We start from the raw sequence: 23,145 nt of genomic DNA on the forward strand, positions 1-23,145 counted from the left end.
AACAGCGGCAGGGCAGTCAGTTTAAGGTGGGCTGTCTAACACATATCACCTATGAAGTCTTGGGGGGCAATTGCAGGAGAGGGGCGTCTCTAGGGTCCCGGAAGAACTCCAGGCCTACCTGACAAACGGGTGCCGTTCCAACCTGAATAACAGGGCGGGATGGAATACGAGAAGAACATCAAGTAATCGAGTTGTGAGGGAACTTAAGAAACAGACACAACGGTTGTGGGGTACTTTCCGTGAGCACAGCAGGGAAGGACTACAACACACAGCGCTAGAAGGAGGGCACTGATTTCCACCTGTGAGGAGAACTCTGGAGGTGCCATTGGACCGGTCGGACTTGCGCAGCCTGGTGGACCGTATTCTGGACTGAGGACTCAGAGATCTCCAGTAAAGAGGTAAAGAGACTGCAACCTGGTGTCCTCGTTATTTGCCGTGACCTGCACCGCTACACCACCATTAACCCCACTTATTGCATCGGACGTCCCCCACTGACAGACAGGGCCACAGACCGGGCCTAGCCACCGTGACAACCCCAGGACTGAGACTCAGAGGCCCGGTGCCGGGTACCCCTCGGCCCTGCGGCGGTGTGGGGGCGCTCCAACTTGGCGTCACGAACAGGATCTACTTAAGCCTGAAGAATCAGGTCATGTGTGCCTTGGAACTGTGATTTGTTGTGCTTGAACTGTACTTTATTGCAAAGACTGTGTGCTACCATTGACCAAGAGAAGTTCCCGCCAAAAGCCGCCGCCATTGCTACTTCGGAGAAGAAGGAGGGCGTGCTATGGGAGGAGACTACCAGAATGGCGCGAGAAATGGATACCGCCCCCTGCGCTTCTGGCTGCAAGGAGATGACCTGCCCCAAAGCAGAGGACAACCTCCTGATTTGCAACGGCGGGAAGCGGGTGATGGAGAAGCCCGACCTCGGAGAAATGGCGGAGTCAGATGCATGCACTGCCACCGACTATCAGACCGCGATGATGAACGGCAAGTACCGGAACGGGGAAGGAGCAGTCCCGGCTTACCCTCGTTCACCAGAGGTGGACCTGTGTCCTCTACAGCCGGCGGATCCGAAGCCTTTGGAACAGATAGCGGAGCCAAGTCACCCAATCCCGACCTCGGAGTCAGCGGAGGAGGAACCACAGCGAGCGGAACAGCGTTCGGGGACCCCATCGGAGGAGCCGCGGTCCGGGCTGCGGCCGACTCCAGCACCCTTGTTAATGGACCAGATCGGCATCGATGGAACCACATCAGGCGCAGGTACGGAAAGCGCCCCTGCGCCCCCCACGAACCCGCTTCCACGATCGGCCCCCATCTCAGTGAGGGTCGACGCTTCTCGGCGGGGTTAATGGTATTACCCCTCGATGCCCTGGGAAGGATGGTGCCACCGCTGCCGACTAGAATGGGGGAACCCGTGGATGTGAGCCCAGACGGGGTAGTTCTTCGGTGGGACAACCCCTGGGTTGGGACAGATGGATCCCGGGAGAACGGATTCACTCTTGCGGTGCTTACGTGGGAACAATATAGACAGTGCTTGATCCTACATTGGGAAGGACGGAAAGAGGTCGAGTTGATGGGTCCATTGAAAGTACAACAATCCCCTCCGGCATGGGATGACCGAGACGCGGTCAGGCGGGGAACTGTGTTGGCCTACCATGTAAAAAGGGGATGGGGCCTCATACATGAGCCGGGATTGGATACTGATGTTTTTGTTGCGCACTGTAACGTAAGGACCCCCTGCTGTGGCCGAGGCGGAGAACCGTTGCAAAAGGGGGATCAGGTGACCTACAACCGTCACCAGAACCCGCTCGGGTGGTATGCACGGAACGTTCGGCGGTGTATGTCTGGAGCCACGACACTCACTACCCCGGACCTGGTCCCAGGAGCACCCGACCTTGTCACCATCGCAACGGTGCGCCTGGTAGCAGCCACCGAGTTGGCCAGCCAAGTTCACCTTCACGTTCGGGCCACGGGCACCGGCGCCACAGCAGCCGGAGGCCCGGACCCCCGGTCACCTGAGCAAGAGTAAACCTCGGAAACCTGAAAATGTAAATAGTTTTGTCCGTTAACTGTTTGTATACTGTTTGCTGCTAAACCCGTTCAGGGTTAACTCTTTATGGATCCCTTAGTTGACCCGGGATCCCTATTGTTTGTTTTTCCTACCAGTTTTTGCATAAGTTTTACAAACTGAGAAATCATGAACAGTGCATGATCCAAACTTTCGTGTAAATAGTTTGCACCTTCTTAAAGGCGCTTTCTACTGGTTTTACTTAAAGACTCTTTGCGAAGATACCGTTCTGGAACCTTTGCTGAGCAAAGACTGGTAGGCTGAGAAGACGAGCTACCTCAGAAAGACTTGATCCCCTCTTAAGGGGGATGTGTGACCTAAACTTGAAAGTGATACTGTTTTAGAACCGTAATATGATGATGCTCTGGAAGAAATGTAACTGTTATGCATAAGGAAAAGTTATGTGTGTTTAATCTGTTTGAAATGTGAAACCTAGATAATGTTCTTTAAAAGGAAAGATGCAGAGAGCCCGTAGGGGAAGAATTAGAGTCCTGCATAGTTGAAAGAAAGGAAGTAATAACGAAGGTGAGGATAGAAGGTAAACCCTGAGTCCCCATAGAAAGTTAGTTCGTTACTAAGGACAGAGAGTGAACCCGTAGGGGTTAGGGAGCGAGTCCTTATAGGAGCCAAGTAGAGCCGGCTCAGTGTTCTCAAATTGAAAGTAAAGTTATGTTCTATACTATGTATAGTAGTTGAAAAGGCAGTAGGCCCTGGCTGAACGGGGCGGTCCTGTAACAGAAAGGAGAGGCAGTAGGTCTGGCGCCGATAGGACAGGCGGTCCTGCAGATTCCAAAGAAGGCGAATGAAAAGTTAGAATACCTTATAATGTGATTATAGGAAGGTCTTTAGTGGATTTAGAGTGTGAATCCTTAAAGGCAATGTTAAATTATTGTTCACAAAATTTGCACTTAGTAGAATACCCGGTTGGGTAATGAGAGTTAATTGGAGCCTGTTGCTATGATATTTAATTATGTTTGTAACGTTAAAAGTGTCCTCACCTCCCATAAAGGGAAGCCTGTTCAAGTATACTTATTGTTTTGCACTCAACAAAATTGTATGTCTTTTTGCTAACCTGTATTGTTGTTTTCTTCCCAGTCCCGGAGTACTGTGTTTAACCAGGGGGGAGTGCAGCGCCCCAGAGTCCTGGTCGTTGCAGTACTGTGGATCCGCCACTATGGGGAGCCATGGTGCGTTCGATGGCACTGAAGGAGTTCCTCTGAGCAGGTATCACAGACACCAATATGTTTCACAGCTGGGCCTCCGGGGGGAGCTAAGGGTTCTATTCATTAGGCCACTCCCCACCATAGTGGGTAATCTGGGGGTCAGGCAGGAAGTTAGAAGAGAAAGCTGACTGGATTGAACGAAGCAACACCTTGTGGCAGAGGGTGTTGTGGAGGAAGAGACAGTAGGGCCTCTGTCAGGGGTGGGATCCTGACAGAGGCTTGGCATTGGAAAGAACGTAACGGGACCGTGCCTGCTCAGCATAGCGGCGGTGCCCTAAGAAAGGACTAGAAGCGAGATAGATTGTGCTGAGTGAGAAACGAGATCAAGCGAAAGGAGAATACCAGTAGGGGTCATGCTGTAAGACCGGAGCAACATCCTACTGAGGCGCACTACCGGTGGCCGGAACGCCGAGGGAGTGGAATAGCATACAGCTTCAAGCCATACTCCAAACAGCAGCAGGGCAGTCAGTTTAAGGTGGGCTGTCTAACACATATCACCTATGAAGTCTTGGGGGGCAATTGCGGGAGAGGGGCGTCTCTAGGGTCCCGGAAGAACTCCAGGCCTACCTGACAAACGGGTGCCGTTCCAACCTGAATAACAGGGCGGGATGGAATACGAGAAGAACATCAAGTAATCGAGTTGTGAGGGAACTTAAGAAACAGACACAACGGTTGTGGGGTACTTTCCGTGAGCACAGCAGGGAAGGACTACAACACACAGCGCTAGAAGGAGGGCACTGATTTCCACCTGTGAGGAGAACTCTGGAGGTGCCATTGGACCGGTCGGACTTGCGCAGCCTGGTGGACCGTATTCTGGACTGAGGACTCAGAGATCTCCAGTAAAGAGGTAAAGAGACTGCAACCTGGTGTCCTCGTTATTTGCCGTGACCTGCACCGCTACACCACCATTAACCCCACTTATTGCATCGGACGTCCCCCACTGACAGACAGGGCCACGGACCGGGCCTAGCCACCGTGACAACCCCAGGACTGAGACTCAGAGGCCCGGTGCCGGGTACCCCTCGGCCCTGCGGCGGTGTGGGGGCGCTCCAAGTGGCGTCATAGAGATTTATTTTTATAGGATGGGCTAAAGAAAGAAGCTCTGTTCCTATTATTCTGTCCACGGGAGCCTCTGTAGGATCCCCTGCTGGACCGACCCTGATTTTTAGGATCGAACTGCTTTCTGGAGAAGAAACCTCTCCGAAAGGGCTGTGGACGCTTAGGTTTGTCCTCCGGAAAACCTTTCTTTTTATCGGACGCTGACTCGAGGATAGAGTCCAAAGCCGGTCCAAACACCCTCTGTCCTGAAAATGGAATAGAGCAGAGTTTGGATTTGGAAGCATTGTCACCAGACCATGACCTAAGCCAGACCGCCCTCCTAGCTGCATTAGATAGTGAGCTATTACGGGCTGAAAATCTGACAGATTCAGCCGTCATATCAGATAAGAAGGCCATTGCGGACTTCATTATAGGAAAGGAGTGCAGAATATCAGCTCTGGGTGTCTTATTGGATAACTGCTCTAACTTCCCCATCCATAAGTACATAGACCTGGCCACCGAAGTGGCTGCTATGTTCGTTCTAATCAAAGCTGCAGAAGATTCCCAGGCCCTTTTAAGGAGGATGTCGGCCTTCCTATCCATAGGGTCACGAAGACTGGAGGAGTCTTCGAAGGGTATCGCAGTCTTTTTAGTGACCTTTGCTACGGGAACGTCAATTTTTGGGATCTCTTCCCATAGCTTGACTTCCTCCGGATCGAACGGCAGGCGGCTTTTGAAGTCACGAGAAAGCACTAATCGGCGCTCGGCCTCCTTCCATTCTTCTATGACCATAGCCTTGATATGATCACTAATGGGAAACACAGTCAGGTTTCGTGCCACGAGTCCCCCGAACATCAAGTCCTGCCTGGACTGTGGTTTAGCAGTATCCTCGATCTGCATCGTATTCCTAACAGCCTGGACAAGTTCGTCTGTCTCCTCAGACTGGAAGAGATACTTCCTGGCTCTGTCCTGGTTTTCTACGGGAATTTCACCTTCCTCTTCTGATAGTGAATCCCTAAGTTCGGAACCTTCATCAGAAGAATATTCTGGCTCCCCCTGGACTTCCTCCTTCCTGGCGCGCTTGCGACCGGTTATGTGACTGGTAGGCCGAGAATGCGAAAGGCTAGATATAGAAGCCTGCACCTCTTCCCGTATAAGGGATCTCATCTCGGAGAACATTGATGACTGCTCGTCGTTCATAACTTTAGACGTACAGGTGGCACAGAGCGTCTTGCCATGGGAGTCTGGGAGTTTAATATGGCATACAGGACATCTGATGCTCTTCATTGTGGCCTTCCCAGATTTTTTAGTCGTGGCAGGGGGAGCAGCGGGGTTTCCCTTATCCTAAACGGTATAAGATAGGGAGTAATAGGCTAGAGGGAGCGAGGAGCTTAGATAGTACAAAGGGTATACTGCCCAGGACAGGCTTACCCCTTCCTCGTCGTTTCTGTCCTCCATAGCCGGTTCCAGATGCAGACGGTACCACTCCTGATGCAGGTGCTGGACGCTAACGCAGAAGCGACCGCTCTGACAGCGTTCTCCAGTCTGGAGCGTCTGTTCCCCGTTCATAGAACGCCACCGGAAGTGACGTTTCACCGGCTCCTGAGACCGGAAGTGACGCGGCTCCCCAGAACCCGGAAGTGCCGACTGGCTGTAGCGTCTCCTGACCGCGCGTTCTGCCGGATGGAGGCTGCCTGGATCGCCGCCGCGTCCTGAACCGAGAGCCCCCCAACGGGAGGAGCGGTTCACTCCCGGAGCATCGTCCCGCTCCGGGCCTCTGGGGTAGAGGGACTCCCCTCCGGGGAGTTTCGACCCTGAGCCGCTTGACAGGGGGAAGGATTGGAGGACCGCTCGATCCCCCTGAGCTCGGTAAGCTGCTGCTTCTCTACGTGTGTCCCTCCATGCAGGGACAGGAAAAACACTGAGGATTAGAGGGTGGAGCCGGATATTTAAACTCTCGTGTGTTTCCTGTCCCTGGAAGGAGGAGGAGGACGTCCTCCAATGTGCTGTCAGTAGGGACGTCCTGGAAAGATGGATATAAATAACCATGGTACCACTGAAAATGTAATCTTGTCCAGCAAAAAAAGAGCTGCCATACAGCGTCATCAGCGAAAAAATAAAAAGTTATAGTCCTCAGAATAAAGCGATACCAAAAATAATTATTTTTTCCATAAAATAGTTTTATCGTATAAAAGCGCCAAAACATAAAAAATGATATAAATGAGGTATCGCTGTAATCGTACTGACCCAAAGAATAAAACTGCTTTATCCATTTTACCAAACGCGGAACAGTATAAACGCCTCCCCCCCAAAAGAAATTCATCTTTTTGGTCATACTGCCTCACAAAAATTGGAATAAAAAGCGATCAAAAAATGTCACGTGCCCGAAAATGTTACCAATAAAAACGTCAACTCGTCCCGCAAAAAACAAGACCTCACATGACTCTGTCGACTAAAATATGAAAAAATTATAGCTCTCAAAATGTGGTAACGCAAAAAATATTTTTTGCAATAAAAAGCTTCTTTTAGTGTGTGACGCCTGCCAATCATAAAAATCCGCTATAAAAGTAAATCAAACCCCCCTTCATCACCCCCTTAGTTAGGGAAAAATAAAAAAATTAAAAAATGTATTTATTTCCATTTTCCCATTAGGGTTAGGGCTAGGGTTAGGGCTGGGGCTACGGTTTGGATTACATTTACGGTTGGGATTAGGGTTAGGGGTGTGTCAGGGTTATGGTTGGGATTAGGGTTATGGTTGGGATTAGGGTTAGGGGTCTGTTGGAGTTGGGGTTAGTGGTGTGGCTGGGATTAGGGTTAGGGGTATGTTTGGGTTAGGGTTTCAGTTAGAATTGGGGGTTTCCACTGTTTAGGCACATCAGGGCTCTCCAAACGCGACATGGCATCCGATCTCAATTCCAGCCAATTCTGCATTCAAAAAGTAAAACAGTGCTCCTTCACTTCCGAGCTCTCCCGTGCACCCAAACAGGGGTTTACCCCAACATATGGGGTATCAGCGTACTCAGGACAAATTGGACAAGAACTTCTGGGGTCCAATTTCTCTTGCTAACCTTGGGAAAATAAAAATTTTGGGGGCTAAAAAACCATTTTTGTAGGAAAAAATGATTTTTTATTTTCATGGCTCTGCGTTATAAACTGTAGTGAAATACTTGGGGGTTCAAAGTTCTCACAACACATCTAGATAAGTTTCTTGGGGGATCTAGTTTCCAGTATGGGGTCACTTGTGGGGAGTTTCTACTGTTTAGGTACATTAGGGGCTCTGCAAATGCAATGTGACACCTGCAGACCATTCCATCTAAGTCTGCATTCCAAATGGCACTCCTTCCCTTCCGAGCTCTGCCATGCGCCTAAACGGTGGTTACCCCCCACATATGGGGTATCAGCGTACTCAGGACAAATTGCACAACAACTTTTGGGGTCCAATTTCTCCTGTTACCCTTGGTAAAATACAAAACTGGGGGCTAAAAAAGAATTTTTGTGGAAAAAAAAAAGAATTTTTATTTTCACGGCTCTGGGTCATAAACTGTAGTGAAACACTTGGGGGTTCAAAACTTCAAAGGGGGTCTACTTTCCAAAATGGTGCCACTTTTGGGGGGTTTCAATGTTTAGGCACATCAGGGGCTCTCCAAATGCAACATGGCGTTCCATCTTAATTCCAGCCAATTTTGCATTGAAAAGTCAAATGGCGCTCCTTCCCTTCCGAGCTCTGCCATGCACCCAAACAGTGGTTTACCCCCACATATGGGGTATCAGCATACTCAGGACAAATTGCACAACAACGTTTGGGGTACAATTTCTTCTGGTAACCTTGGGAAAATAAAAAATTGGGGGCGAAAGGTTCATTTTTGTGAAAAAATATTTTTTATTTTTACGGCTCTACATTATAAGCTTATGTGAAGCCCTTGGTGGGTCAAAGTGCTCACCAGACATCTAGATAAGTTCCTTAGGGGGTCTACTTTCCAAAATGGTGTCACTTGTGGGGGGTTTCAATGCTTAGGCACATTAGTGGCTCTCCAAAAGCAACATGGCGTCCCATCTCAAATCCAACCAATTTTGCATTGAAAAGTCAAATGGCGCTCCTTCCCTTCCGAGCTCTGCCATGCGCCCAAACAGTGGTTTACCCCCACATATGGGGTATCGGGTACTCAGGACAAATTGTACAACAACTTTTGGGGTCCATTTTCTCCTGTTACCCTTGGTAAAATAAAACAAAATTGGAGCTGAAGTAAATTTTTTGTGAAACAAAATTAAATGATCATTTTATTTTAAACATTCCAAAAATTCCTCTGAAGCACCAGAAGGGTTAATAAACTTCTTGAATGTGGTTTTGAGCACCTTGAGGGGTGCAGTTTTTAGAATGGTGTCACACTTGGGTATTTTCTATCATATAGACCCCTCAAAATGACTTCAAATGTGATGTGGTCCCTAAAAAAAAATGGTGTTGTAAAAATGAGAAATTGCTGGTCAACTTTTAACCCTTATAACTCCCTAACAAAAAAAACATTTTGCTTCCAAAATTGTGCTGATGTAAAGCAGACATGTGGGAAATGTTACTTATTAAGTATTTTGTATGACATATCTCTGTGATTTAAGGGCATAAAAATTCAAAGTTGGAAAATTGCGAAATTTTCAAAATTTTCGCCAAATTTCCATTTTTTTCACAAATAAACGCAGGTAATATCAAAGAAATTTTACCACTATCATGAAGTACAATATGTCTCGAGAAAACAATGTCAGAATCACCAGGATTCGTTGAAGCGTTCCAGAGTTATGACCTCATAAAGGGACAGTGGTCAGAATTGTAAAAATTGGCCCGGTCATTAACGTGCAAACCACCCTCGGGGCTTAAGGGGTTAAAATATCCTCATCAGCAGCCATGAATTTATTTTAATTTTTATTTAATAAATCAATAGTACACATTAAATTAAGCAACTTTGTAATATATTAGCAGAGAAATCTGCTTCCTTCTCAGTCAAGACATCATTTGTTTTCAAAATTCTCAATTCACGGGTAAAATCTGTATTGAGTGAAGTCAGATTCTTACGTTGCTGATAAGATTCTCTGCTAAAGCACAATGGGCATGACATTCCTAAAACCCTACCTACTTTACTGGATCTGAAAGAAACTGCATTTTTGGTGCAATGAAAATATGCAGCATCAAAAACTCACCAAAACGGCATTGTGGGAACTTAAAGGGGTAGTCCACTACTCAGACCACCCCTTCTCAATCAGTATGATTGCCCCCTCTTGATATACGATTGGTTCGAAGGCAGGGAGAGTGAAGCCAGGGCTGATTGCTCGCAGCCATCACTTGATATAACAATGTGACGCAATCCCCGGGTGAGCGAGTGCTGACACCACTGGAACTGCACTGGAGGGGAGTATAAGCATTGTTATTTTACTGGGGGCAAACATGCTGATTGGGAAGGGGTTATATGAGCAGTGGACAACCCCTTTAACTTAAGATTAATCATATTCTTTCAGAATTTTCAGATTAGACATCCGGAATTAACATTTTAGAAGAAGAAAACAGCATTTCATGGTACAGATGCCTTAATCAATATACATTGCAAGCAGTTACTAGTAATTTAACCCTCCTTAATTTCTTCAATTGATTACCTTAGAATAATAGAATGCCATGACTGGTCTGTTCAGTGGGAAACACACAGATCCTGTGGACAGGACAGCCACTGCCGGCTTCATAATGTTAAGTGTGGCACCAAAGGGATAAACGAATGTCAAACCCCTGTAAGTAGAGGAGAAAAACACAAGTAGAGGATGAATAACTGTTTGAATAGCATTTTAAACAAGAGAATGGTGGCATGCAATCTTTAACACACTAATATAGTTCTTTCTATTAAGGAGTTTGTATGTTCTCCCTGTATTTGCATGGATTTCCTCTGAGTACGCCAAAGATATACTAATAGGGAATTGATTACCGTGATAACATCTGTAAAGCGATGTGAAATGAATGGCACTATATACGCAAGCAAAATAAATAAATAAAAAATGCATCATCGGGGACCTACAGTGGAGAAAAAGGAGATTTTTGTGTACTCTCCGTAAAATCCTTTTCTCCGAGCCAATCATTGGGGGACACAGGACCATGGGTGTTATGCTGCTGCCACTAGGAGGACACTAAGTAAACACAGAAAGAATAGCTCCTCCCCTGCAGTATACACCCTCCTGCTGGCTCTCAGTGAACCAGTTCAGTAACAAAGCAGTGACGGTAAGACAATCTCCTCATTGAGATGAAAAGAGGATACAACTTTCAGTAGAAAAGAGGGGGATGTCCTCAAAACCACCTTATCCTGATGAAAATTCAGGAACGGAACTTGAGAGGACAGAGCCGCCAGCTCGGAAACTTGTCTAATAGAGGCAACCGCAACTAGAAAAGCAACTTTCCATGAAAGAAGAGACCTCCTGTAGAGGTTTGAAAGGAGCCTGTTGCAAAACTCCGAGGACCAGATTAAGATCCCATGGTTCCAACGGCATCCTATAGGGGGGCGCCCGATGGGAGACTCCCTGAATAAACGTCTTGACCTGTAATCTGTTGGCAATCCTGCGTTGGAAGAGAACAGACAGAGCTGAGATCTGCCCCTTGAGAAAACTAAGGGCGAGACCCAAGTCCAAACTCGTTTGTAAGAACTTGAGAATGGAAGGGATGGAAAAATGTAGAGGAGAACGTCCTCGGTCGCTACACCAAGAAAAGAAAGTCTTCCAAGTGCGATGATAGATACGCATAGACGTAGGCTTTCTAGCGCTGATCATGGTAGCTATGACTTTTGGAGAGAAACCTGCCTGGGTTAGGACCCAGGACTCAACGGCCATGCCGTCAAACACAGGGCCTCTGAGTTCTGGTGGTAAAAGGGGCCTTGAGATAGCAGATCTGCGTGAATCGGTAATCGCCAGGGAACGTCGGCAACTAGTTGAACTAGTTCCGCGTACCACGCCCGGCGCGGCCAATCTGGCGCAATCAGGATTACCGGTACCCTCTCCGCTCTGATTTTCTTGATGACTCTCGGCAGGAGAGGAAGCGGGGGAAATATGTACGTAAGCCGAAAATGATGCCATGGGAGTACAAGAGCGTCTGCCCCGATGGCTGCCGGATCGTGGGACCGAGCCATGAAGCCGGGAACCTTGGAGTTCAGCCGTGAGGCCATCAGATCCACGTCCGGGGTTCCCCAACGACAGCAGATCTGGTGGAAGATCTCCGGATGGAGAGACCACTCCCCGGAGTCGAGGCATTGCCGACTGAGGAAGTCTGCCTCCCAATTGTCCACTCCCGGGATGTGAACCGCAGAGATCATTGAACAGTTTTCCTCGGCCCATCGGAGAATGTGGCCTACCTCTGTCATGGCCGCCCTGCTGTGGGTTCCCCCTTGGCGGTTGATGTATGCCTGATTGGGCGACCTGCTACGAAGGGATGGAACTGGAGAAGTGCCAGCCTGATCGCCTAGATTTCCAAGATGTTGATTGGAAGGCGTGATTCCTGGGGGGACCACTGGTCCTGAGCAGTGTGATGAAGGAACACCGCTCCCCAGCCTAGAAGACTGGCATCTTCTAGTGTACTGGAAGAAAAGACTTCCCTTGATTCAGGGAGGATTTCAATGTCCACCACCTGAGAGACTGTCTGACTCGCTGGGGAAGGAGGAACCGACGGTCTAGGGAGAACGGGTTCCTGTCCCAAACAGCCAAGAGGGCATGCTGTAGGGGACGGAGGTGTAGTTGAGCAAATGGAACCGCCTCCATAGCTGCTACCATCCTGCCGAGGTCTCTCATACTGAAGCGCAGAGAGTGAGAGCGAGGCTGAGAGAGTTTCTGAGCTTCTCGCTGTAAGACTGAGATCTTTTCCGGGGGAAGAAGAACCAACCCCCGGGACGAGTTGAGTATCATTCCTAGAAAGTAAATTCGTTGAGCCGGTACTGGTGAAGATTTTTTGAAGTTTATCTTCCAACCCAGGCGAGAAAGGGTATCTATTGTGATGGCCACGGCTTCCTTGCAGGAGCGGAAAGAGGGGCCTTTGATGCGGATATCGTCTAAATACGGGAGCGCCACCACTCCTCGGGTGTGGAGTATGGCCACGGCAGCCGCCATGACCTTGGTGAATACCCTGGGAGCGGTGGCAAGGCCGAAGGGCAGAGCAACGAATTGGAAGTGATCTTCCTGAACTGCGAAGCGAAGAAACCTTTGGTGAGAAGGTAAAATAGAAATTTGGAGGTATGTGTCCTGGATGTCTATAGACGCCAGGAACTCGCCTTTTTCCATGGAGGCGATGACAGAACAAAGCGATTCCATCCGGAACCGTCGCACCCTGATGAACTTGTTCAGCAGTTTTAGGTCCAGTATGGGCCGTACTGTACCCTCCTTCTTTGGAACAATGAAACCTTGAAACCTCCGTCTTTTCTCAGAGAGCTTATAGCTTTGAAGAACTCTGATGCTTTTGCCCTGGGAGGAGAAGACAGGAAAAAACGGTTTGGAGGACGAGATAAGAGATCTATCTTGTATCCGGAGGACACTAGACCGCGGACCCACTTGTCGTGAACGACCGAGAGCCATGCGGCACTGAAGGAAAGCAGGCGGCCGCCTACTTTGAGGGTGTCCCCCGGATACCGCAGTGAGTCATTGTGTGGAAGGTCTGCCCGTTCTGGCACCTCTGGATCCCGGCTGCCTTGGCCTGCCTCTCCATGAAGGGAAAGGCTTAAAAGAGGTCTGTGAACCTCTGTCTCCACGTTGTGCCCGGCCGGACCCGGGAAATGTGGAAGTAGAGGACCAGTTTGAGTTGTAACGAAAAAAATCGGGACCGAGCCTGTGGTTGCGGGTTCCGAAAGGGCCGAGAGGGTCTCCGTTGTGGAAGAAATTTACTCTTCCCTCCAGTGGCGTCAGAAACTAACTGGTCGAGCTTTTCGCCAAAAAGGCGACCGCTCTGATATGGGAGAGAAATCAATTACTTTTTAGAAGTAGAATCCGCACGCCAGTCCCTGAGAAATAAGAACCTCCGGATGGTGATGGCATTGGCTGCTGCTTGAGAAGCGCAGTCAGCAGCATCCAGGGACGCGGTCACTACAAAATCTCCAGCTATGGCTATCTGAGTAGCGAGGTCTGCTATCTCGGGGGGAAGATTGGTATCCAGTACTGCTGAAGACAAGACCTCAGCCCAGTGGGTCATAGCCTTAGCCACCCATGTAGTGGCAAAAGATGGAAAGAGTGCGGCCGCTGAGGCTTCAAAAGCTGAACGTGCCATATTGTCGATCTGACGATCGGTTGGATTTTTAATAGAGGCGCCCTCCGAGGAGGATAAAACAGATTTCGTAGCCAGGCGCGATACCGGAGGATCTACTGGGGGAGATTGTGACCAATCTTTTTTTAGATCCTGGGCAAAGGGATATTTGGACTCCATGGGCTTCTGCCCTGTGTCCGTTTATCTGGACGGATCCTGTGAGATTCAACAATTTGCTTAAACTCGGGATGAGTGGCAAACACTCTGTTAGCTCGTTTGGTCCTCTTAAAGGACACGGCATGATCCGTTTTAGAGAAGAGTTCCTCCTCAAATCTCAAAGCCTTATTCACTGACTCAATTAGAGAGTCGAGAGTCTCCTGATCGTGATGAAATTCCTGATCTAGGGACGTGTCAGAATCGTCCTCTGAAACAGGTTCTCTACTAGCCTCAATGGAAGGGGAGCGAGAAATGGAGCTCTCAGAACCCGAAAACCAGTGATGGTCTGGGGATATCGCATGAGTCCTTTTCCTGGAAGAGTGAGAACTCCTTGGCAAGGTACGACCCCTGGAGTACGAGGGGTTCTGACCATCGGAAGCGTCTTCCGTATTAGTGCACTGGTTAGAGGAAGGGTCTTGGAACGAGTCTAACGCTTTTGCCTTGGATGCCATAGACCGGGAAAGGGAGGTAGCCCACTGAGGGGGACTAGGCTCAGTGGGTTCAGTATCAGCAACAGGTGGTTCCTGAGCCGTCACCGGTTCACAAGCTGTGCATAATGCAGTATTGTGACCCCAGGGTAATGATACTTTACAAGAGGTACATGCAGCGAAAAATACAGTGTGGGTTTTCCCAGACTTTTTGTGAGGCTTTGGTTGAGACATAGTAAAGCCTGGAGGAAAGCGCTTACTAGCAGGGGAAGGGTTAAGCTATGCTTCTGGAGCTTACCCAGGTCCTGTGGCTTGAGTCCCCAGGGCAGGTCCACAGTGTAGGCAGAGAAAAAACGCTAGTCCTGAGGGCTGTGATAGGAAACGCTGGAGCAGTGCTGCAGCATCAGGGCTGTGGGTGTCCCAAGATGGCTGCCGAGACCAGAAAGTGGGAGCTCATCATAGGGAACGAGAAGCGCCATGAAAAGTGGGCGGGGCAAACTGCCGGTGGGCGTGGCCAAAACTCCGGCCTGTATTGAGGGCAAATTTATTATTTTTTTTACTTCTCTGCGGTTGCGGCCTGCAGCGCTGCGACCGCTATTAGCGCCAACATTAGCTGTACGCCTTCGTGGGGTTGCCGCACTACCACCCATGGACACAGGCTTAAGGTGCGGACCTCCCATACCCCGGGGACCAGGACCCCCCAGCACCTCGGCCCCCGCAGTGTACTCACGGTAGATGTGGTGAGCCACCATAGTCAGGGAGGGGGTGGAGAGCTTCTGCCATGCTTCATCCACTATATCAGTGGTGATGCAGAGGGGGGGTGCACGGACGCCATATATATCATGTCCGGCTATGCACCTGGCTCCAGGAGAGGTAGATGGAGGGCTACTCCATGTGGTCGCCTGCTATGGAGGGGGGAGATCGGAACGAAAAGGAACTGTTGCCCATAAGGTGAGCTCAGGGCTGGCATCCAACGTTGCAGGAAAGGATACGGGAGGGACGCTCCACGTACTTGCCTGTTGATTGTTCAGGGGAGATCGGAACCTAGAAAGGATTCGTCGCCCCCATTCGCTCCGTTAAGGAAAAATAGATTAAAAAGTAAAAACGGTGGGGTCTGAAAGCAGACCCAAGTGCCTCCTACAGACACTAAGCAAGAACTGGGAGCCAGCAGGAGGGTGTATACTGCAGGGGAGGAGCTATTCTTTCTGTGTTTACGTAGTGTCCTCCTAGTGGCAGCAGCATAACACCCATGGTCCTGTGTCCCCCAATGAGGGGTAGGTGAAATAAGTATTTGATACAGTGCCATTTATCACGTTTTCCCACCAACAAAGAATGGAGAAGTCTGTAATTTTTATCACAGGTACACTTCAACTGTGAGAGACAGAATATTGAAAGAAAAATCCAGAAATTCACATCTATGATTTTCACATAATGAATTAGCATTTTATAGCATGAGATAAGTATTTGATACAATAGAAAAATGGAACTTAATATTTGGTCCAGACACCTTTGTTTGCAATTACAGCGGTCAGACGTTTCCTGTAGTTCTTGACCAAGTTCGAACACACTGCAGCAGGGATTTTGGCCCACTCCTCCATACAGATCTTCTCCAGATGTTTCAGTTTTCGGTACTGTCGCTGGACAACATTGAGTTTCATCTCCCTCCAAAGATTCTCTATTGGGTTCAGGTCTGGAGACTGGCTAGTCCAATCCAGGACCTTGAAATGCTTCTTACGGAGCTACTCCTTAGTTGCCCTGGCTGTGTGTTTCGGGTCATTGTTATGCTGGAGGACCCTGCCACGACCCATCTTCAATGCTCTTACAGAGGGAAGGAGATTGATGGACAAAATCTTGCGATACATGACTCCATCCATCCTCTCTTCAATACGGTGAAGTTGTCCTGTCCCCTTTGCAGAAAAGCATCCCCAAAATATGATGTTTCCCCCACCAGCTGGGACAGTGTTCTTGGGCGTTGTACTCATCCTTCTCCCTCCAAACATGGCGAGTGGAGTTAATACCAAAAAGTTCTATTTTGTTCCCATCTGACCACATGATCTTCTTCCATGCCTCCTCTGGATCATCCAGATGGTCAAACGCGAACTTAAAACGGGGGTGGACATGTGCTGGCCTGAGCGTGACCTGCAGGATTTTAATCCATGACGTTGTAGTGTGTTACTAACGATAATGTTTGAGACTGTGGCCCCAGCTCTCTTCAGGTAATTGACCAGGTCCTCCCAGTTTTTGGGCTGTTTCCTGACCTTTCTCAGAATCATCCTTGCCCTACTAGGCGAGATTCTGCATGGAGCTCCAGACCGAGGAAGATTGGCAGTCATCTTGTGTTTCTTCCATTTTCTAATACTTGTGCCAAAAGTTGTTGCCTTCTCATCAAGCTGTTTGCCTATTGTCCTGTAGCCCATCCCAGCCTTGTGCAGGTCTACAATTTTGTTCCTGGTGTCCATAGACAGCTCTTTGGTCTTAGCCATGGTGGAGAGGTTGGAGTGTGAGTGTGTGGACAGGTGTCTTTTATACAGGTAACAGGTTCAAACAGGTGCAAATAATACAGGTAATGAGTGCAGAGTGGGAGGGCTTCTTAAAGAAAAATTAACAGGTCTGTGAGAGACAGAATTATTGCTGGTTGGTAGGAGAGGACAACCACATGAAAAAAGAACCCTTAAAAACTAACTAGCATTGGTATTTTGTTAAAAATACCAGTAGAACCCTACTTATAATAAACCAGGGCAGTACAGGGTCAAGTCCGCCAACATATTTGATAAACTAAATGCAACAAATGTACCGAGTACCAAACAAGAAAAATATCTATGGGAGACATAAGGGTCTAGCCCTCAGTGACCCTTCCTAGCAGCAGATGTTGGCACCCTAAAAGTTTGTCATGGCACTCTCGCTGTTTTGAGTACTCACTGTGAATTGTTCCCTTCTCCCTCATCATCAGCTACTGCTGAAATATTCTTTCCAGCTGCTCTATTAATCTCTCTGCATAAAGAAATGACAAAAAAACACAGTTATTTATCTTGTATTAGCATCTGCAGTGTACGGTTATGGTAGACTTCCCATTTACCCAACGGAGGGCAATTTATGGTTTATGTCAGGGTCTGGATCTTTTTACTTTTGGGAAGATTCTATGTGGTAGCATAATGTACAGTAGCTGGACCCCTAATTTCTTCATTCTTCTAACACTAAATTGGTAATGGAAAAAGTGGTACACCCATATCTTTAAAGGAGCCATTTTTCAACATGACAACTGTGAGAAGCCTGTCTGGCCGAAACATGATACTGTAGCGTCTCCGGACTTATCTCCCATCTCATCCCAGCACCTCTGAGACGTCATTGGTCGGCAACTGAAAAGGGAGCTGCCAGCAGCAGATCTTGATGATTTGAATGCCCAAGTGCATTCAGCATGACAGAACATTCCTCAGACAATCATTTATAACTGCGAAGGTGTACCAGTGCGTGTATTTCTGTGTGTGATAACTCATTGTCCATACTCAATAAATCAAGATGTTTTGCAAATGTTGTTTCCATTTTTTCCTCAACGCATATAATTAATGTGTCTATACATCCAGTTGTTTACATAATTCCACAACGTTTCCTTCCTGGGGTAGCAACTAGCAATTTCAATGTTAAAGACATGTATGTATACATCCATCAAAAAGTAATGTAATTCTTAAAAAAGGAAACCTGACCATTTAACTTCAAGCACAACCAATAAAATTCAATGCAATCGACATGAAATAGTTTTAATTGTTCCATAGTGATCGAAAGTCATGATGCCCGTGAGAACTTATACTGTATGAGGTTGGTACATTATCCAAACAAGCAATTGAACCTTCTCTAGCAAGGCCATGGTGCTGTGTCTACCATTCTGTATATATTGTACATTTAATACAATTCTGTATTATATTTGTATATATATTAATGTATTTTTTTTGTTTATCCAAGATATGGCAGCTTCATTGAGGGATTGGTGTATAAGCATTCAACATTTTAAGCAAAAATTTCCCGTAAAGGTGCATTTATTCTTTGTTTGGTGAAGAAATATATGGATTGTTCACATGAAGCCTTAAATCTTGTGGGTAATGCTACTATGGCAGAAACACCTCTTAGGTGCGAGCCTTGAAGGGGTATTCCCATCTCCAACGTCCTATCCCAATATGTCGTAGGGGTAATGTATAATAATAATATTAGCAAATACCACCAATTAGAAATGTAGTATAGTTTTTCTGATTTGCTTTTTTTCTTTCCTCATGTGCAGGCATTGCAGAACCTTAGGTATCCATGGTTACGACCACTAGCAACTAGCTGTCACTTCATCAGTGAACATAACCATTGACACTTAAGGTCCTGCAATGCCTGAACAAGAGGAAAGAGACATAGCGAATCAGAAAAACTATACTACATGTCTAATTGGAGGTATTTGCTAATATTATTATTACACCTACTACATATTGGTATAAGATTATAGAGATGGGAATAGCCCTTTACATACACGATCAAGGGTCATATCACAAATGACTAATCTTCCTTTATCATACTCAGTTGGCAGACTAGACTCTAACAAACATCCTTCATATTTTTACTGATTACAGCTACGTGAACTTACCGATTCAATACTCCATTGGATATAAGCGCCTCCTTGGGGTGGAAGTATTTGTAGTAAACATTTCTCACAACAGCATCTTTAAAGTAAGTAATATTTTGTTAGTGAATAGATTTTTCATAATTTGCCAAAATCATATAAAAAAGTCACAGGCGTAAATCTGTAGGCAGCCAAACTGCTAATTGGGGTCAGGAAGGTATTTCTCTCTTGTAGGGCAAATCAGCTATTCCGAAACACTTAGGGTCAGCATCCTACATCTGCTGAGAAACTACAACTCCTAGCATGCCCAGATTCACAACAGCTGGAGTGCTGCAGGTTGCGCCCATATGCGACGAGTTTGAGACTGGGTCCAACTCCTTCATCATGGTTACATCAGAACCTTAATAAAGGAGTTCTACACTTTAGCACTATACTATATCTGCATTTTCTACATTTGGGGAAGCAGCGTCCATTGATCCCATGGTGGTTTGTCCCTTTGCAAGTAAAAAGGACAATCTGAGACACAAAACATTTTACAGCGTGACAAGCTATATATAGTCCAAGAAAGTCCCTTTAATATGTTCCCTTTAAACACCAAAACAAAAATAACCCCCAGATCCCATTAATAACTAGAATTTATATTTGAGTATCAAAATCAGCAAAAAAAAATATAGACATAAAATGTGTAATGACTAATAACACTACAGAAGTATTAAGAAAAAAAGGCAGTGGATCCTTACCAGTGTTTACCATTATCCCATACTCCTCCAGCAGAAAGTTGATGTTGGTATCATATTTGGTCTCTCCTCCCTCTCCCAGCATCACCAGGATGTCACCACCTTTCTCCAGAAACTGCTTCAGTGCTTCAAACTGTGAGATGGGATGAAACGGAAAAGACAATGATAAATGTGTAAGCTGTAACTAATGTACTGGGAAATGTTTAGGAAAACAATCTGCCTTACTACTATTGTTCTCAATGGGTTTTTTAGAACCAGGCAGCAACTTAGGCTTTGATTGAATCCCGATAGTATTACACCGAAAGAAGCAGGAAGAGAATCTAGTTGGCATGTAAACGCAAATATGAGCAGTCACATGACAACTGCTCAAACTAGCAAGCAGAGAAAAATCCTAAGAGTGAAGGTATTACAGAGCCGGAGTCCTAAAAGTGAAGGTATTACAGAGCCGTAATCCTAAGAGTGAAGGTATTACAGAGCCGTAATCCTAAGAGTGAAGGTATTACAGAGCCGTAATTCTAAGAGTGAAGGTATTACAGAGCCGGAATCCTAAGAGTGAAGGTATTACAGAGCCGGAGTCCTAAAAGTGAAGGTATTACAGAGCCTTAATCCTAAGAGTGAAGGTATTACAGAGCCGGAATCCTAAGACTGAAGGTATTACAGAGCCGTAATCCTAAGAGTGAAGATATTACAGAGCCGGAATCCTAAGAGTGAAGGTATTACAGAGCCGGAATCCTAAAAGTGAAGGTATTACAGAGCCGTAATCCTAAGAGTGAAGGTATTACAGAGCCGTAATCCTAAGAGTGAAGGTATTACAGAGCCGGAATCCTAAGACTGAAGGTATTACAGAGCCGGAATCCTAAGTGTGAAGGTATTACAGAGCCGGAATCCTAAGTGTGAAGGTATTACAGAGCCGGAATCCTAAGAGTGAAGGTATTACAGAGCCGGAATCCTAAGAGTGAAGGTATTACAGAGCCGGAATCCTAAGTGTGAAGGTATTAAAGAGCCGGAATCCTAAGAGTGAAGGTATTACAGAGCCTTAATCCTAAGAGTGAAGGTATTACAGAGCCGTAATCCTAAGAGTGAAGGTATTACAGAGCCGGAATCCTAAGAGTGAAGGTATTACAGAGCCGGAATCCTAAGAGTGAAGGTATTACAGAGCCGGAATCCTAAGAGTGAAGGTATTACAGAGCCGTAATCCTAAGTGTGAAGGTATTACAGAGGCGGAATCCTAAGAGTGAAGGTATTACAGAGCCGGAATCCTAAGAGTGAAGGTATTACAGAGCCGGAATCCTAAGAGTGAAGGTATTACAGAGCCGGAATCCTAAGAGTGAAGGTATTACAGAGCTGTAATCCTAAGAGTGAAGGTATTACAGAGCCGGAATCCTAAGACTGAAGGTATTACAGAGCCGGAATCCTAAGGGTGAAGGTATTACAGAGCCGGAATCCTAAGGGTGAAGGTATTACAGAGCCGGAATCCTAAGACTGAAGGTATTTCAGAGCCGTAATCCTAAGAGTGAAGGTATTACAGAGCCGTAATCCTAAGAGTGAAGGTATTACAGAGCCGTAATCCTAAGAGTGAAGGTATTACAGAGCCGTAATCCTAAGAGTGAAGGTATTACAGAGCCGTAATCCTAAGAGTGAAGGTATTACAGAGCCGGAATCCTAAAAGTGAAGGTATTACAGAGCCTTAATCCTAAGAGTGAAGGTATTAAAGAGCCGGAATCCTAAGTGTGAAGGTATTACAGAGCCGGAATCCTAAGAGTGAAGGTATTACAGAGCCGGAATCCTAAGAGTGAAGGTATTACAGAGCTGGAATCCTAAGAGTGAAGGTATTACAGAGCCGGAATCCTAAGAGTGAAGGTATTAAAGAGCCGGAATCCTAAGAGTGAAGGTATTACAGAGCGGAATCCTAAGAGTGAAGGTATTACAGAGCCGGAATCCTAAGAGTGAAGGTCCTAAAAATCCTGTGTGAGTGAATTACAGAGCAATATCCTAAAAGTGAGTATAGTATAGAGCGGAATCCTAAAAGTGAAGATACTACACACCTATTATGACTCAGCATGATAAGGTCATTGCTGAATTTGCTGCCTGGCCCCAAAACCCCTTTAATATGGAAGTTTTCTTTGCTAATGATAAACGATGTTGTGCGTAGTGTATAGACATGCTTCTATAAAGCTTACCTCAGCTGCTGTAAATTTCTCCCTGGGTCCAGCAGTGATCCAGAGCTTGACACCTGAAAACTTCTCAGGCGTAATATCTTCTTTCAAACTAAAAAGAAAAGAAAAAGCTGCCAAAGAAGACCCATATACTAGGGATCTGAGAAATGGGCTGTGCTTCAACAAATGAGATGTGATGTCGTAGCTTACAGATTTTCAATAGCATGTGGTCACCATCACATACAAAACACAGTTACTAAAACGTCCTACGGAATTAATACTTTATCAATACTTACTGAGTCCATAGATTATGTCATCAATATATCAATATGTTATCGGCGCAGATCTCAAAGTCACTCACTGAATAATAGAAAAGAAGCTCAGTGAAGCACTGCGGCCTGTTTGGCTTCTATCAAACACAGAGCCATCATAAGCCTTGTCTGGTACTGCAGCTCTGCCCCATTTAAAGGGAACCCGTCACCATAAATATATAAATATGCAGTCCAATCTGCAGGCACTATGTTATAGAGCAGGGGCAGCGGAGTAGATTAATATATAGTTTTGAGAAAAAGAAAAATCACTATAACTTTCCATTATTTAACCAATTTAATCTCTAACTGAAGTTTTTGATGATGAAAACACAAATCGGGGCTCGCTCACACGGCTGAGTGCTAGCCGAGGTTTTATCTGATAGCACTTGGCCCATTGTTATGCTATAGAGGAGTGTAGATCTGCATATTTTTCTGCAGACTGAATTGGTCTGTGGAAAAAAAAAAAAATAAAAATCATAGCATACTGCAAGTGGCTCCGCAAATCTGATCAAGCACACCCATTTAAATCTATGGGTGCAAGTAATACATCAGACTGCACTTGAATGTCATCCGAGTGCAGTCCAATTAATGTGGACACAGACAATGGAGAAGATGGAGAAATTAAGTCACCGTATCCATCTTCTCCGGAAATGTGATAGGATTCTTTCGGCTGATATATATAATCACTATTCACACTGAACTCTCTATTCAGCCATATGAATGTCACTGAGGTAGGTATACTGCCAGAGGAGAGACACTACACAGAATGGCTCCTTTTCCTGGGAATACACCATTGCGGTGTGTTACATTACACACATCTAAACTTCTCCGCTCACAGCAATCAATGGATCCCCAGACTGATTCATTCTAGTCTAGATTTGACATTTAAAGGGATAGGTCTTGGTGCTGAATTATCTTAAAATCCTTCACCTTTGGATTTTCCAGGTGGCCCGGAGTCTTTTCTGTAGCGCCTTGTACCCTCCACTCTCGTTCTTTGACACATTAAACAAGATGGTGGTACGATTCTCATAATCAGATGCAACCTAAGCACAAAAGATAAAGCGAATAATCGGAAGTAAAGTACAAAGTGGACAGTTAGAGGACCACATTATAGAACTTTTATAGCAAGGTAATGA

General features: G+C 46.4%; 1 protein-coding gene across 3 annotated transcripts in view; it reads right to left on the reverse strand.

The window, feature by feature from the left end:
- The window catches only part of IFT52 (intraflagellar transport 52), a 49,314-nt gene that overhangs the window by 23,049 nt on the left and 3,120 nt on the right, over positions 1 to 23,145 (reverse strand). For all 3 annotated transcript variants that reach the window (XR_013213329.1, XM_077251551.1, XM_077251552.1), the window contains exons 2-7: positions 22,940 to 23,052; positions 21,723 to 21,810; positions 19,546 to 19,675; positions 18,830 to 18,905; positions 17,131 to 17,202; positions 9,967 to 10,093 (exon numbers count right to left, since the gene is read on the reverse strand). Coding sequence is in view for 2 of the 3 variants with exons in the window: in XM_077251551.1 (XP_077107666.1) it covers positions 9,967 to 10,093; positions 17,131 to 17,202; positions 18,830 to 18,905; positions 19,546 to 19,675; positions 21,723 to 21,810; positions 22,940 to 23,052 (606 nt within the window). In the remaining variant the exon portion in view is untranslated. The remainder of the gene's footprint in view (positions 1 to 9,966; positions 10,094 to 17,130; positions 17,203 to 18,829; positions 18,906 to 19,545; positions 19,676 to 21,722; positions 21,811 to 22,939; positions 23,053 to 23,145) is intronic.

The sequence above is a fragment of the Ranitomeya variabilis genome, chromosome 4, assembly GCF_051348905.1.
Source record: "Ranitomeya variabilis isolate aRanVar5 chromosome 4, aRanVar5.hap1, whole genome shotgun sequence".
NCBI classification, from domain to species: domain Eukaryota; kingdom Metazoa; phylum Chordata; class Amphibia; order Anura; family Dendrobatidae; genus Ranitomeya; species Ranitomeya variabilis.